We start from the raw sequence: 16395 nt of genomic DNA, 5'->3' as shown, positions 1-16395 counted from the left end.
GTGGAGCATGTAAGATACACTGATGCCATCCCCTCTCTGTCTACCCATGCAGCCCCTGGATTATCCTCACTTCCAGGACCTAAATAGTCAAAGGTCAAGGTGCCACAGTCCAAATGAGCATATTTCCTGGTTTGCATATGGTCATATTCCTGCTGTGACCACTTTGCCCTTTGAAAGGTATGGCAAGCCTTAAAAGCCAAGGAGTTCATTGAGGTAGAGCTCAGTGGGAGAGCACTTGCTGAGTGTTTGAGGTCCTAGGTTTGATGCCCAGCACTGTAAAAACAAAGGCTAGAGAGTGCATGTCTGCTTTTCAATCCAGTGGCCCACAATCAGCGACTGATCGAAGATAGTGTGTAAATACTCCAGTCCCTTAGAAGTGTACTTCTTGAAATTTTACTCAGGATCCCAGAGCCCCCCCAACAGAAGCTCCTGTTTTCTGTAGTGTTTGGGCTTCATAACATACAGTCTTGGCTGTTTTCCTTTTTGTACTGAGAATTGAACCTAAGGCCTTCACACTACGCTACATCCCAAAATGTTTTAATTTTTAGACAGGACTTGAGTCTCAAAAGTTACCCAAGCTAGGCTGGAATTTATGATTCTCCCTCAGCTGGAGTGTTGGGATTACAGATGTGTGCATTGCACTTGGCTGTTTCCCTTTCTGTTTTGTCCTGCCTCCCCTACCAATATCTTCATCCCTTCCTAATAAACTTGCCCTACAGTGCTTGCCTCTGTGTCTGCTTCTGGGGAAACCCACACTGAGACAACTCTGCCCACTATTCTCCTGCTAGCCCCTCCCCCCTGCCCCACGCTGGCTTTGTCACAGTCAGATCACCTGAAGTGCCACTACCCAGAAAGCTCCATGGCCTATCAGAGCCCACTTGCTCAGAGCCTCTCATAGACAACAAGCCAGAACATATTAGCACACTGCAGGGCAGGTGCCAGAGTCTGCGTCCCAACACTTCAGGTATAAAACAACCACTTCATTGTGATTCTGCAAACTTGAGCTGTGCTCAGCTGGCTGCACTGCTGTCTTGCTGTGGCTGCTCCTGGCTGCACTGGGGAGGAATTCAAGGCATCTTGTTTCAGCCGTCTGATAGCTCACAGACATGGCTGGATCTGCTGGGAACAAGAAAGCATCTCTCACTCCCTGTGGGTCTCTTTGCATGGTGGTTAGCAGGGGTTCCAGAGTGAATCCCAAAAAATTGCACTATGCTTGCCAATATCTCAGTGATCAAAGTCAGTGTCATGGACAAGCCATCACAAGAAGGACATCATCCCAGGGCATGAAAATCGGGAGAAAGAGTTATCAGAGGCCATGTCAGCTGCCCTGTGCCAGCACAAATGTGCTTTTGTATTTACTGACAGGAGTGGCAGCTGGCAAATGAACAATTCATATGAATGTGCTATATTTCACTGATTTAAGAAAAAATTAGTTGGAATCAGAATTCATCATTGTGTGATGTTTATTTTGTTTTATGTATTTTTGGTATTTTGAGATGGTCTCACTATGTAGCCCAGGCTGGCTTTAAATTCATAGTGGTCCTCTGACCTCAGCCTCCCGAGCGCTACCATAGCTGACTTGAATTGTGTGACCTAGTTTAATTTTTGCCTTTTTTTTTTTTTTGATGGTACATAAAAAAAATTCCTTTCCTCCCTCTTTTTGTTCTCTCCTTTCTGTCTCTCCCTTCTCCCTTCCTCTTTCTTTCTTGTGCTGGAGATTGAACCAATGGCCTTGTGTATACTTGATAATTGCCATACCACTGAGCCACATCCCAAGCCTAATAATACTATTTCTTGTTATTGATGGTATCAGAGATTTTGTTCACATATAAGATACATATTCCAATTTGTATAGTTATACACTGGGAGTTTGTCCCCTTTCAATTTATGTACTGGAACAATAAGCCCCAGCAGAATATTTGGAGGTAGGCATTTTGGGAGGCAATTAAGTCATGAGGATGTAGCCTTGCGATGAGATTAATGCCTTTATAAGAAGAGACAGAAGGCTAGGCATGGTGGTACATGCCCATAATACCAGCATTTAGGTGGCTGAGGCAGGAGGACTGCTATGAGTTCAAGGCCAACCTGAATTATATAGTGAGACCGTGTCTCAAAAAAAAAAAAAAAAAAAAAAAAAAAGAAAAAGAAAAAACAAAATAACGATAAACAGAAAGAGAAAGACAGAGACAGAGACAGGAGAAAGTAGCTCTTTCTCTCTGTTCTGACAGTGTGAGGACACAGGAAGAAGATAGCCAGCACAAATTGGAAATTGGGAAGAGTGGCCTCATCAGTCATAGGATCTGCTAGTACCATGATCTTGGGTTTCCCAGCCTCTAAATCTGTGACAAATGTTCATTGTTTAAACCACACACTATAGTGTTTTGTTATAGCAGCCCGAACTAAGACACATAACACACACACACGTACACACATGCAGTCACACACACAACCACCTAATGTGATAAAATGTCCCTGGAAAGCTACATTTTTGTATGTGCATGTGGCAGTAGGGATTAAACCCAGCATGCTAGCCCTAGGTTGTCCAGGATGGCCCTGAATTTGTGTTCCTTCTGTCTCAGCTTTCTGAGGAGCTGGGATTACAGGTGTGCACCACTGTGCCTAGTAAAAAAAAACTATATTAAAAGAACTAACAAAATCATTTTCAACTTGAAAGGAGGGATAACTTAGGAGCATCAAATGAGTAATAGCAAAATATTTTAATAACAGCATTTAAAAATTACTCTAAATATTGACATCACATTAAAAAATCATACTAGTCATATTAAGAAAATGGCCTTTTATTTCCAGTCTCATCTACTTGAAGTTTCTTTCCTATTGTTAGCATGTTACCACTCATGGTTGTGAAAATACAAAAGCAGCTTTTTCCCTGTCTTTAACCTCAGAATTTTGGGAGCCTGAGGCAGGAGGATAGAAAGCTCAAGACAGGCCTGGGTAACATAGCAAGACCCTGCCTCAAAAAAAAAAAAAAAAAAAAAAAAAAGCTGAGAAGTAGCTCAGTTCAACTCTCAGTATCAAGGGTGGGGGGAATGCAAACTGAATTCTTCAATAAAGCAGTGATATTGTATCCAATTTGCATCATAAAGATATCTCCTTGTACCTACTTAGATGTGCATTTAATATACATGGCTTATATTTGCATGGGTATATCATGAAGAATCACTGCTTTTGGGAGAATTAGGTTCTCCCTCCCCAAGCCATCTGTCAGAAAAGGGTGAGACACACGGATACCGGAACACAGCATTTTACTGCCATCTGTTGGGAAACTGTGGTATGAAGTCAAGTGTACTGTAGTGCCTATGTTCAATCTGCAGGCTGCCTTTTTTCTTTTTTCGTCTTTCTTTTTTCTTTTGACTGAAGAGGTAGTTTTGGGTCTCATGTGAAATACACAATGTAGATAGTTTGCTTCTTTTAAAATTATTTTTATTGTGACATTTAAAAACTGAGGGCAATTAGTTGCGTTTGTATGTACCTCTAACCCCAGCAGTCTGGGAGGTTCAGGCAGGAGGATTGCAAGTTTGATCCCTACCTTGGCAACATAATGAAACTGTCTTGAAGGTTTAAAAAGTGTCAGGAAGGCTGATGTAACTCAGTGTGAAGGCTTGGTGGGTTGCAGGTTGTATACGCCCACTCTGGTGAATGGTAGGTATTGCTTGGACTGGAGATTTGTTGTAGTTTTGTTTTGTTTTGTTCCCCCAACATATTCTTTATTTAGAAAGTTCACAAATGCTTCTCCTTTTTGTCAGATGGTTTTGCAACACATTAATACTTATTTCAGAACCCGAAAGTTGGTTCTTAAAGGCATTTTGCATTAGTATATTACTCTCTCAGAAGGATATCAGAAGTATTTTGTGTTGTGAATTCTGAGGCTATAGGAAGTGGGACCTAGCAATCCAGGTCATCGACATAGGTACCACTGGCTAATGTGACTCCTCTGGCTTACGTGCAGTTACTAGGCACTGTGTCTTATTCTGCAGAATTTTGTCTACATTTTTTCAGATTCTACATCTGGCCATCTTGGATTAACTTCTTAATTCTGTCCTGTTGAACAGGACTTAAGCTTGCAGGATTGATAACCCCAGCAACTTCCATAAATTTTCACTTCCATGTCTTTGATTAAATTAAAAAGTATATTATACATTTAACTGCTTTCAAAAACATCCTTAGTCAACTCTGGTTGTGACACATTTATGTCTGATGTATTCTTCAAAATTCTTTATTTTTTCTGTTCCTGGAGAAGAACCTGACACACCAAGGATTTTCCTTCAGGGTATACTTCTATTCACATAAAAATTAAGGTAATTGTGGAAGTTTCACCTATAAGTTGCCTAAAGTTTTCCCTGTTCTTTTTGGTGTTTCAGTGTGTTCATTAAATTCTTTACTTTCCCCTTCCTTTTTTTTTCAGCAGAGATCCAGATTTTCCAGCGATGGTCATTTTAGAGTCCTTTGTCTATCAAATCATGGCACAGCTGAACAATGTACTCTGATGGTCATACAGAAGGATATTTCAAGAAGACTCCAGAGTGCTGAAATTACAGGTGTGTGCTACCAAGCAATTTCTCCACATCTTCACCAATGTTTATTTTCCTTTCTAATTACAGCCGTTGTAAAGTGAAGGTTATCTCATGGTTTTGATATGGGTTTTCGGGATTTGTGCTCAGCATCTTTTCATGTGCAGCTGGCTGTTTAATAGTTTCTGCTTCTTATGAAAACTGGCAACACATCCAGAACTCAGGTATATTTCTCACTTTCAAGGCATTATTGCTTCATTGTGCTTTTCTTTGCTCTCCGTAACATACTATGCTCCATTATCTGAAATTGTGCATAAGTACTATATATGCCAGCAGTTTGACTTGACTTTAAGTTGTCCATTAAGCCTAAATGCAGCAAAACATGCATATTTGGAAATCCTTCAGAAAATTTCTATAGTTAGGATTTTTCTAATGCAAGTGTTTTTTTCAAAACTCCTTTAGCTGGATGTTGCCTTGAGTAATCGTCATCTGGATTGTATCCTCTTCTGTGGCACTTTTATTTCTTTTGAATTCTTCCCTTGCCCAGTTCTTCAGGTATTTGTGATCACACACATTTGGAGCTTGCCAGATTGCTTGCAAAATCCTTCTGCAGAGGAGGAGGATTTGTTGCCTTCTCAGGAACTGCTTTAGTGACAGTGTGGCTCCAAGTACGTGGGAGATGGCCATGTCGGCCTAATGGGCATCTGGCTTGGCCTGGAGTTTTGAAGTGCATAATTTGAAAACCACGTAGGGCAGCCTTGAAGTACTACATAGCCTAGTAAGTGACCGAGTGTATGCCTCAAAGCCAGGCTACCTAGAATAAATTCTTAGCTCCCATTTTTCGTAGATGGTGACTTTAGGTATGTGATGTAACTCCAACTTCTTAATCTCCAGACAGGGATAGATTGGTTCCATTTCCTTGGGGTAGAATTAAGCATTAAGTGCAGCACTGCGTGTAAAGCCCTTGGGGCTGTTCCTGGTCTAGGGTGAGCACCATTTGCGTGTTTGCATCTATAACATTCTAATTTATTTCACCAATACCTGCTAAGTGCAGGCATACTTAATATTTCCACATAGATGCCCTGTTAACCCTCATTACAATTGTCTCGGGACAGATATCAGCACAGGTAGAGGACCAGCTTCACCATGTCCTCCAGTGGAACACGAGAGGCTATGTGTGCTAGTAGGTGCTTGCTGACCTCGCACAGCCGTTGCTGGGACACCTGACTGTAGTTTTCAGTCCCAGGGAACTTCTTCAAGAAACAGTGAAGACTTTAGGAATGAGGTTGTTCAAGATTCCAGGGCCTGATGGTGCACACCTGTCACCCAACATTCTGAAAGGCTGAGGCAGGAGGATCACAAGTTTAAACCTGGTCATGGCAACTTAGTGACTTACTGAGACTCCACCCACCCAAAATCCTTTTAAAGGCAGGAGATGCAGCACAGTGCAAAAATCCTGGGTTCATTCCCAGTATGGGGATAGGGAAGAGTCCTCAAGGTTTTCAGGTTGGGGCAGCTGCTGTGTGTAATTGAGTGTGTGGGTTAAGTAAAGCTGGAGAAATTTGCCACAGCCCAACCTCCGTGGGTTTCATTCTGGCGACCAGCAGATAGACGTCTGGGATTGTTCAGCACCACGGAAAGCGCCTGCGCTCAGGCGCAGACGTCTACGCTCAAGCCTCTGGCCCCGGCCCCTGCGCGTCAGCCCTCCCGAGGCCCCGCCCAGATTTAAAGCGCCCTCATCCAGTTTACCGAGGCAAAGGAGCCTCGGGTAGACAGTCACCCGCTCCAGATGAATTTACACACTGAATCTCCCATAGAGACACAGATGGGCTGTGGGGACAGGGACTTTATTGGGATGTTAATGGGAGAATGTGGGAGAGTGAATTCCAGGGAGCAACAGACACTGGAACCAATGTGGTGATCACCCTAAGGAGCAATAAATTAACATAAATAAGGTGAGGAGGTACCAAATGAGGTGGCAGCGGGGGACACCTGCGGGACTTCTTAGGGAAAGAATTTGGAATCGGAAAGGAGATGTCAGAATGACATCTGTCAAGACCTCCCTTCCCCACCCCTAGGCTGGGAGTTGGGGTTGTGGGGCGCCAGGAAGAAATGAGGCCTGGGCTCAGGGTCGGTCCTCCAGGAAGCGGTAGGTAGGGTTCTCATAGCCATGCCGCTGCAGTTCCCGCAGCTGCTGTTCCTCCAGGCTCAGCATGGGGTCCACCTGCAGCAGGGGTGGAAGGGGGTTGGGGCTGGGGCCTCGCTGCGCTGAGCACAGGGTCTGTCCACACCCACAGCAGGCTTCGTGCTCTCACCTCCACCACCCCATGGCTGATAGCCCCATAGGGCTTCTTCCTGCGCAGCAGCAGCATGGAAAGCACGATGAGGGAGGCCCCGCCGGCTCCCATGATTAGCAGGCCTGACACGGCCTCTCGGGACACACCTGTCCCAGCTGGTGCCTGCGTGGAAAAGGACATGGGACCCAGCATACCTTTGAGGCTCATCAAGGGCTACTGCGGCTTTGGGAGCCACAGCCTAGACACTGGCCTCCGACATCTCTCCCTGAGTACCCTGGGCTATGCCTTCTCTTACCAGCTCATCTCTCTGAATCTCCGAGGAGTGGAAAGGAAAACCCCTTGGGACAGACGCATTCACCTGGGGGAGCAGGAAGTGTCATGGACCCCACCTTCTTCCTTCCCAGGGTCCAGGAGGGCAACACCCACTCACATTCATATCTTCAGCCGTCTCTTCCCTCAGACCAAGCACTCCAAACCCCAGCACCTCCTCCCTCACACCCAGGAGCCCAGGTGCCCACTGATCTTCCTTCAGGAGCCCACAGGTCCTACTCACCTTTAGCTCATATTGCTCTAGAGGGGATGTCTTCTCTTTCCCAGAGGATGCAGCATCTTGTTCTGTGGACCCTACCCCCAAAGTCCTATCTCATTCTTGATGATCCAGAGGGGTGCTGCCCCCACCTGAGAAGGGGGGTCAGAAAGGGCACCAGACTCCACCCCAGAAGATCTAAATTTATTCATGTACGGACTCTTGTCCACTTTGGACATAGGATTCAATGAGATTTTAGTGGCTGAGGTCTACCTTCTGTGACACTCACCTTTTGGAAGGGTCACAGGGGTGTCTTCTGGCAGCCAAAGGGTACAAGGCAGGTGAAACAATGAAGAGAAGGGGGCACCATCAAAGAAAGAGTGAAGAAACACCCTCCCAGGGACCAAAGGAGGACCGAGGACCCTATGGAGGTCTCCATACCCTGAGACTCTCCTCCCCTTCCTCTCCCCGTTACTGTGGTGGCTAGGACCCCCGCCCCCAGAGGATTAGTGATGAAGTTGGAGGCTTGTGGGGTTCTCCATATTTAGGCTCACTCACCATCCTTGGAATCTGGAGGAATCTGCAGCCCACTCTTGTCCTCACTGCTGCCCCCAGGTACAGGAGCTTCCAATTCACTGGGACCCAGGTGTTCTGAACGGAGGAGTTCTTCTAAGGGGAATATGCAAGGAGGGGTTGAGGTGGTCAGCATAGGAACGCCACAAGCCAGACAGCATAAGTGCAGAGCACCATTTAGTGGAGTGCTTGGGAGATCATGCAGCAGCAGAGGCAGCCCTAAATGCAAACTGGCAAAGTGGCCAGAGATACCACTGGCAGGGAGGGTGGGGGCTAGAGTTTTCAGAATCTAGTTTCATTAACTATCAAGATATTTAGATATGAGTTATCCAGGAGGAAGTTGCAATAGATCCAGAGGCTATACAAGGTCACACTTTCTGGCATCCACATTCTTGTGCAGGTCCTTTCCATTAAATCTGGTTCTCAGTTTGTAACTTGGTCTAAACAAATGAATGTGGGCTCAAGCCTTAAGCAGATCTGCAGGGGTTGGATTTATTACTCAGTAGCGCAGTTTGCTTAGCATGTACAAAGCCTTGGGTTCAGTCTTGATAACTGAAAAAATAAATCATCTGGGAACTTCCACTTTTCTGCACTGGGAGGTCTGAACCATCATGTAGGAAATGCCTGCAATGGAGAGGCACCTTGGAGGAGAGAGGCGCTGATCATACCTGGAGAGGGGGACCGGCACATTTGCCAGAGTCCCAATCCCTCAGTGATCCTCTAGCTAAATATGGCTGCTCACTTACTCCTGGGAAGTTCACCAGGAGGACCTCCAGCTGAATCCAGACCAGCTGGCAGTATTATGAGTGAAGAAAAATGTTTTTTAGCTTTTAGTTTTGGGTTGTTTTGTTTTTTTGAGATAGGATCTCACTATGTAGTTCAGGCTGGACTTGAACTAGCTCAGCCTCTTGAGTGCTAGGATTATAGACGTAAGCCACTACACCAAGAAGAAAAATGGTTTTGAGGATAAAAATATTAAGTTTTGGAGTCTGTTACACAAGGATAGAAAATTAAGCTGGTCAACATTACATATCTGTAATCCTAGCTCTTGGGAAGCAGAAACAAGATTGTGAGTTTGAGGCCAATCTGGACTACCCTGGCGATATAGCAAGACCCTATATTAAATAATAATAATAATAATAATAATAACTGAATTAGGGGGGCAAAATTGGCCTTCAGAGGTCTAGAGTGAGGACCAGGGCAATGGGCACTCACGGATCTGGGGCCGTAGCTCCTGAGCCAGGTGAGGGTTCTGGTCAAGCAACCCCAGGCTTTGGTTCATCCTTTCCTCAATCACCTGAAGGTGGGTCTGTACCTATGGGGAGTAAGTATGAGAGATGGCTGGTTAGTAGCACACACCTATATCCAAGCTATTCAAGAGGTCGAGGCAGGATTGCAAGTTTGAGGCCAACCTGGACAACTTATAAAAGAATTTAGACCCTGTCTGCAAATGACAATGTAGAAATAAAACAGGTTGGGATATAACTTAATGGTTAGTGCTTTCCTACTAAGTGTGAACTCCTTGGTCCCAAGGAAAAGGGAGACACAAGAAGTAAATATAGGATACAAGGGATATGGTATAGAAGACAGGAAGTAGGGTAAGTGGGGCAGGTGTGAGGAACAGAAAGTGGGGTTTGGATAGGTTCCACAGTTAGGAAGTAGAATGGGAGAGTAATACAGAAATGATAGTGGTTCAAAGGCAAGATTTGAAGTTAAGAGCACAGAACAGAGAACTTATAGACGGGAAGCAAGTCTCCAAGAAACGGGAATTAGATTCTGAAGACACAGAGAGGGGGTTTATGGGAAAACAAATGGGACTAGGGAGGAAGGCAGGTTGAAGGACAGGAATAGGATTTAAGGCACAGGAAAAGGATTCTGGAAAAAGTAGAAATCCAAGGGACAGGAAGAAAGAATTTAAAGGCAGAGAAGGGGATCAAAGGCACAGTGTTGGTGAGGAGCAGTGTTCTAGGATCGGGAAGTAGGGTCTGGAGGGTAGAAAATGGAGATGAGGACTGGGAAAGTACCTAGGCCCAGGAAGGGGCTTCAGGTATAGGAAGGGGGTCCCAGGGATAGCATGTAAGGAACAAGAGAAGAGTCGAGGGTCTGGGATCTGCAGGCTAGCAGGGCCTCTGGGAGTTGGAGGCATATGAGCACCTGGAATCGCATCTGCTGGGCCTTCTCAGGATCCACAGCAGCCACATGCTGGTAGTGTCGCAGTGTGTGCCTTTGCTCCTTCTGCTCTGCACGCAGGTAGTGCCGCAAGGCCACCAAGACTCGCTCTGCCTATGGGACAGATGAAGGCTGCCCAGGCCTGTTGTAGCCTTTCTCTCTTCCTGTCCTCTGCCCCCACCACCCTGTACCTGAGGCGGATCCCCCTGAAGGGCTGCCAGAAAACCTTCTAGGGCAGCTCGGCGCTGGTCATTGATCAGGGCGATGACTCGGGTGGCATGGGTCTCCACCAGGCGTTGTCGCTCACCAGACACCTGCTCCTCTAGGGTCTGCAGAATGGACTGGAAGTGCTGGTGTTGGGGATGGGGAGGTAGGAGTGGCACGGGGACAGGAGAGGTAAAGACAGGTGAATGTGTGGGTCAACGGGAGTCTGGAGAGGCAGGACTATTGGGGCAAGCACAGTAGGGTTCTGTGGGTCTGGCCTGGACAGAGCCACCTGAGATGCGACTAGTCAAAGGACACGTCCTAGAAGGGGGCCACATGGACAGATAGTGTAGAGTCAGGACTAGGCTTCCTGGACGCAAATCTGAGTGTATAAATGATCAGACTGGGTGGGAATAACCTGAGAACAGAACTGATCAGTGTTAAGACCCTGCAAATCTTGTAGGGAGAGCAGGGCGCCAGACCTGGGCAAGCCCAAACCAGAGACGGGCTGCACCTCAGTGAGACCCATGGGGCAGGGCTGAGGGTTGGAATACAGCCTAACCTGAGAGGGGTATGCATGGGGTAGGGCTGCATCCAGATCAGGTTGAAGGGGGTGAGGTCAAAAGTTAGGAGGCAGGATTTATTGGGGAGGAATTGAGTAAAAGTAAGGTAAAGTGGCAGGACCAGAGTCACGGTGGGCCTAACAGCGATGTGAATGCCTCCAAGACAAGCTGAGAAGAACCTAGCTATAATTTTGGAGGAACAGGCTTGGGAGAGGACTCCAGAGCCATACCTCAGAAAGAAGTCAAGAAGGGTTAAGCCTGGCCAGGTGTGGTGGTGCACACCAGTAATCCCAACACTTGGGAGGCTGAGGCAGGAGGATCACTGTGAGTTTGAGGGCAACCTGAGCTATAAAGTGAGTTCAAGGTGATCGTGAACTGCAGAGTGAAACTCTGACTCAAAAGGGGGGAGGGGAGGCCTAAACCCTGCTAATCTAAGGAGGACAGCAATGTCAGGTCAAAAGTGACAGGGCCAAATGGGGGTGTGGGGCCAGGAAACACTGAGGTGAGCAGGAGGGGGTTGAAATGGATGGCGTAGGACTTGGCCAGAGCCAGGCTGAGACCATCCAGCCCCTTGTCCTACCTCATTCAGGGCCTGTCGGTCAGCTTTAGGCAGGTTCTTGGACTGGTTGTCTGCCATGGCCCATTCACGCATCACCTAGGAGTGGGATGGAGCTTCAGGACCCCACAATCCATCCTGATTATCTTGTGAGTCTCCCAACCCCTTACCAAGACTTTGGAGGACATAGAGCCCTTACGTCCCACTAGCTCATGTATTCCCAAGGGGGAAGACCCAGGGGAGTTTAAAGTCAAAGTGCATGATGGGCCAGAGTTTCCAGAGATTTTGGGGATATCTCATTAGGATTCTAGGTGGGTCAGGGATCTCTGGTCATCTTAGGGGGTGGTGTTAAGGGATGAGGGTTGAAGGGCAGCCCTCAGAAGTATGAGGGTTAATGGGCTCCTCAGGAGATTTCCAGCATTTTAGGGAGCTCCATGATGGATATGGTGGGCTCCTAGGGTTCCCAGTACCTCATTAATCTGGCGCATCCTGCGCTCCTCCAGGTCCATCTTGGCCCTCAGAAACCCCTCGTGCTCACTGATTTCCCCAGGCATGCCGAAGTAAACATCCACACCATCAGTAGGCCTTGGGGTTGGGGTGACTGCAAGACCACCAGGACCAGGAGGTTGGCCTGTAGTGCACCTCCAAGTCACCTTTCCTGCCTGAAGAACTGAATTTCCTAGAGTGCACTGGAGACCGTGACACACCCAGTTGAGCTATCACTGCTGCTTAACATCATGGAAGATATTGTTCTGGACTTTCCTGTTCCTGCAAAGCTTGCAAATCCCTTTTGCTGTCTTCCAAGCTTTCCCCAAGTGACCCTTAAGACCTAGCAAATGGGCCCTCCACTTTCAATGATCCCCAAACTACCTTGTGCCTTTGCATTCTTCATGAACTAACCCTCTGCCACTCATTACTTTTTTCCAAAGTTACTCCTACCTCTTTCCATTCCCCCCACCTGGGCCTCTCTCCACAGGTCCCTCCCCAAGGGACCCATAAAGCAAAGCTCTCCTAAATCACCCTTTCCCTATTGAGGGAGAGAACTGAGGAGACCTTACCTTTGCTGATCACAGCAGGGGTATGGGAGCTTGGCTGTGGGGCTCTTTCTTCCTCTTCCTCTTCAGCCTGAGGGGGCTCCACAAAGTAATCATCTACTGGCTGTAGGAAGGATTCCTCCTCTTCCTCATCCTCACCCCTCTCTGCTCTGCCCCCCAGGGGCCAGGACCTGGTGGAGGGGTCACTGAGGAAGCAGGAGACCCAGGAAGTAAGATCCTGAGTGTAAGCCCCAAGGTTGGTTTCCTTCCTCTTCCCCAGGAGCATCAGAATGGCCACTTACCCAACTGCTGTCCCAGATGGGTTGGAAGTCACTGGAGGAGGACAGCATACATATTCCACACCTCGGAACCGATCTTCCCCACAAGGCAAAAGCATACCTGAGCCATGTAGGATGAGGCCCTGGGAGCTGCAGGCCTGTGGGAAGAGTGGGTCCAGATGCCAGGACTATGGAGTAGGAGGGTGTAGACTGGATGCCTGGGTCCTGGGGGCTGATAAGGCTGGGAGCCTGGATTCTTGGTTTTGGAGGAAAGGGTTCCTCCAGAACCCCGTGGACACAAGGAGCTGTCACAAGACAGCTGGTGAAGGATGGTGATAGGGGCTTGGACTTCTGGGCTCTAATGAGACAGGCATGGGTGGGGCCAGGGTCCTGACCTCTTGTGCCTCCTGATGCCTCCGGGTTGAACTCTCGCATTGGTCCATGCGTTCTTGGTGCAAGAACCGGCAGCCTTCTGGCACCAGTAGGGCTTCACTGACGAACTCACCAGCTGAGGAATGGGAGACACCAGGATGAGATTCTCCCACAGTCACCAGCTCCTCCCTGTCAGGACTCAGATATCTTATTCTCAGAGGCTTCTCTGCCCTGTTTTGGACCCAAGCACCTAACCACATAATGTGGGCCAGAGACAGGGCTCAGAAATGTTTCTTAGAGACTCACGTAGGCAGTGGAAGCGCACAACCTGGTGGTGGGGGTGGGCACAGCGGCCACTCCGGCTATCCCCACACCAGCGCTCCATCGGAATGGCCTGGGCTGCTTGCTCCACACGTGTGATGTGCAGCTCCGGATACATCTGGAGGCACCAAGAAGGGACAATCAGCCCACTACCCAGCTCCTGCTACCCCCCCCCCCACTGGTCATGTTCTTTTTTGAGGCTCTGCTCTCCACTTCTGTACTGGGGATCGAACCAACGGCCTTCGAACTGAGCAGTATGCCCAACTCTTCTTTTATCTATGTTTTTATTTTTTACATTTTGAGACAGGGTCTTGATAAGTCACTAAATTTCTCATACTGTCCTCAAATTTGTGACTTTCCTTCCTCAGCCTTCCAGCCACACACCACTGCACCTGTCACAAGACTCTAACATTCACAAGGACATCTCCTGAGATTCTGCTCCTCCATAGAACCAACTAAGGTATCTTAAATCCTCCATGTCTTTGGCCACAATCCTCTTCTTAGGCACTTCTTTTCCTGTCCATTTCCTTTATGAAAGTCTCTTCATCTGCTTATAAATTCAATCTCTGTAAATTCATTTCTCTGGTCACCCTTCCTCCAGAATTAGGTTCTTCTCTCCCTAGATTTTATCCTCCTCCAGGCCTCCCCCTTTACGTTTGGCCTTTCCTGTTAGTATTCCTTCTCTTTTTATTGACCCGCCTTCTCATAGCCACGCCTCCTGGTTATCCGCTTGCTCATTGGATTCTACTGCTCCCCTCACCCCATCTTGCTGCCCCATAGGTCTCTTGGTATTAGCCCGCCTCTCCACTGGCCACGCCCACCTATGCCGGTACTCCTACAAAGCTCACCAGGTTTCTAAACCCCGTCTTTTCCCTGGCCATCTTCCTTAGACTGTGTCTTTGGGCTGCTCTCCTGTCTCCAGACTTGAATTTCTCAAAACAGGTCACCACCTCGCTTTTCATTGGCCAGGTCGTCTCCCAGCTCCTTTAGCCGCCTTAGATCCCTCATCTCCCGAAATCCTGCCTCTTTTAAGAGTCTAAAGTCTCAGAGGCGACCTCGCTGGATCTGAGACCCTTTCCCCGCTGACCACGCCCCTCCATAGCCCCGCCCACCTGTCTGCAGTACTCCAGCACGCGCTGCGGGTCCCGGAGACAGCGTCGTGAGAGCTGTGGATCTGGTTCCCAGCGGCCGGTGCGCAGGTCTCGGTGAAGCGTTGGGAGCCCACATAGTCCTGCCACCTGGGCCGACCCCGGAGCCTAGCAGTAGAGGTGGAAAGGGCAGTGAGGACCCGAAGGACATTGGCATATGGGTTCCCTGGTTCATTGCTCCCTAAGAACCAGATATTCAGACCCCTGGCTGCGATCCCCTCCCCCAAGCACTCTGCATCCGTCTTTTTGGAAACAACGTTCCTTGGGAAACAGCTCCGCAGGGCGAAGGCACCCCAGCTCTCCGTCACTATGGCAACCCAACCCCTCCACACATCCCTGATTTCCAGAGGCTTGTTGCTGCGAGACAGACTCCGCCCCCACCCCAAAGCAGTCCCGCTGAAGCTTGAAGGAGTTAAATCTGAATCCTGGGGGAGGAAGTCTAAACCCAGGCGTTCTGGCCCCTCCTCCTTCCATCCCTAGTTCAGGCTTCCCACTGCGGGGGTGCAAAGACCACAAGGCCTGGCTTCCTGCAGGCCTGGACACCAGGTCCTTGAGGACTGGGAGCTACATCGCAGTTGGTAGTGGCTGGAGGCCTGGATTCCTGGGTCCTGAGAGCCTGTGAGGACCCTTATTTATTTGGGTACAGAGAATGCAAGGGGCCTAGATTCTCGGATTCTAGTGTCTTACTCTCTGATGGGTCCTATGCTCAGGTGGTAAGGGGCTGAGGCCTAGTCGTCTGGAGTGAGAGGGCTGAGAGGGATAGGCTGGACTTCTGTAACCAGGGTTGGAGGGGGTTAGGGTATCAGATGATGGGGGGGTCCGGGCCACGAAGACTGGGTTCATGAATACCTAGTGCCGGTCAGGGGCACCTGGGGGCGGGCCACCTGACTGAAAGGACTGCGCTTTCTGACATGGACAGGTCCGCGTCGGGTCCTGCGGCCCTGTCCCTCCCCTTCCCCCATCCCCCAGGACCTGGCCCGGCCTCACCTCGGCCGCACCGGGGCTCCCACCGGCCAGGCTCCCGACGGCGAGCTGCGCGCGCAGAAGCAGAAGCAAGAGTGGCAGCGGCAGCGACAGCGGCGGCGGGCCCGGGCGGCCGCCTGCACCGCGAGCGGCGGGGCTCGCGGGCCCCATGTCCCGGCCCTGGCGCCCTCAGGTCTCCTGCGATCCCGCCCGGCCCGGCCCCAGCGGTGACAGGAGCTCCCAGCGCCACCGCCACCGCCTCCTCCTCCCGCCGCCCCCGGGCTGCGCCGGCGCCGCCAGCCCCGCCCCGCGCCGGCCCCGCCTTCCTGGCCAGGACAATAGCGTGGCAGCCCTGCGCAGAGCCGAGCAGCTCGGGAACCCCGGTGGGAGCCTGCGCCAGGCCCCCGCCCGGAGAGATTCCGGGCGTCCCACCCCATGCCAAGGCCAAGCCTCGAGATCGGGTCGTGGGTTCAGCCGATTTGGATTTTGAGTCTAACTAATCTCAAAGACTGCGACCGCACCCCTCTCTCCCTTTAGACCCACACATCTGCGGTTGGGCTTTGTCCTCCCACCAGGGATGCCAGCATCCCAAACCTGCTCCCCTCAAAAAAGGAGGATATCCCTCTCTTGAGGTTTCGAGAATACAGGCTCCCAAACTTTCCCAAATCAAGAACACATCAGTTAAGACCCCTTCCCCGCCTCGTTTAGATCCAGCAGTCTTAGCCCTTGAGACCAAAGCCCCCATCCTTTCTCCCTGGGACTCGGAGTTCAGTCTTGTGCTTACCACTGGGCTCAGGTTGTCCTGGCCTTTAAGTGCTGAACCTAAGTCCCCACACCTCTTTAAGGATGACCAAAATCAATC

The 16395-nt window shown here is 49.4% G+C and overlaps 2 protein-coding genes and 1 long non-coding RNA gene across 7 annotated transcripts; 1 reads left to right on the top strand and 2 right to left on the bottom strand.

The window, feature by feature from the left end:
• Nucleotides 1-4932: 4932 nt before the first annotated feature.
• Nucleotides 4933-6159, bottom strand: LOC111756000 (LYR motif-containing protein 2-like). Its single transcript, XM_063252624.1, has one exon. The coding sequence runs from the start codon at nucleotides 5214-5216 to the stop codon at nucleotides 4977-4979; it is 240 nt and encodes a 79-aa protein (XP_063108694.1). The 5' UTR covers nucleotides 5217-6159; the 3' UTR covers nucleotides 4933-4976.
• Nucleotides 6160-6355: 196 nt separating this feature from the next.
• On the bottom strand, nucleotides 6356-15787 carry Aplp1 (amyloid beta precursor like protein 1). 5 transcript variants are annotated; one of them, XM_013149826.3, is made up of 17 exons: nucleotides 15558-15787; nucleotides 14535-14678; nucleotides 13408-13540; nucleotides 13125-13237; nucleotides 12754-12887; nucleotides 12476-12657; nucleotides 11888-12018; nucleotides 11442-11516; nucleotides 10286-10444; nucleotides 10080-10208; nucleotides 9141-9240; nucleotides 7911-8018; nucleotides 7642-7668; nucleotides 7380-7450; nucleotides 7122-7184; nucleotides 6845-6988; nucleotides 6356-6753 (listed from the first exon to the last, which is right to left on the bottom strand). In XM_013149826.3, exons 1-17 carry the CDS (start codon nucleotides 15702-15704, stop codon nucleotides 6655-6657), a joined length of 1959 nt encoding a protein of 652 aa, XP_013005280.1. In that variant the 5' UTR covers nucleotides 15705-15787; the 3' UTR covers nucleotides 6356-6654. The 5 variants fall into 5 exon arrangements, with proteins under 5 accessions (XP_013005280.1, XP_063108693.1, XP_013005281.1 ...); XM_063252623.1 differs by having other exon boundaries at nucleotides 7642-7665; XM_013149827.3 differs by having other exon boundaries at nucleotides 7911-8021; nucleotides 12476-12642.
• On the top strand, nucleotides 14722-15640 carry LOC134476846 (uncharacterized). Its single transcript, XR_010048613.1, has 2 exons — nucleotides 14722-15210; nucleotides 15490-15640. It is a non-coding gene; the product is annotated as an uncharacterized LOC134476846 (long non-coding RNA).
• Nucleotides 15788-16395: the final 608 nt, after the last annotated feature.

Source organism: Cavia porcellus, unplaced genomic scaffold (assembly GCF_034190915.1).
Source record: "Cavia porcellus strain 051 isolate PalLab524CR breed Dunkin Hartley unplaced genomic scaffold, mCavPor4.1 scaffold_7, whole genome shotgun sequence".
Classification (NCBI taxonomy): Eukaryota; Metazoa; Chordata; class Mammalia; order Rodentia; family Caviidae; genus Cavia; species Cavia porcellus.
Note: the sequence above shows the minus strand (reverse complement) of the source record. Positions and strands in the feature narration are given on the sequence as shown.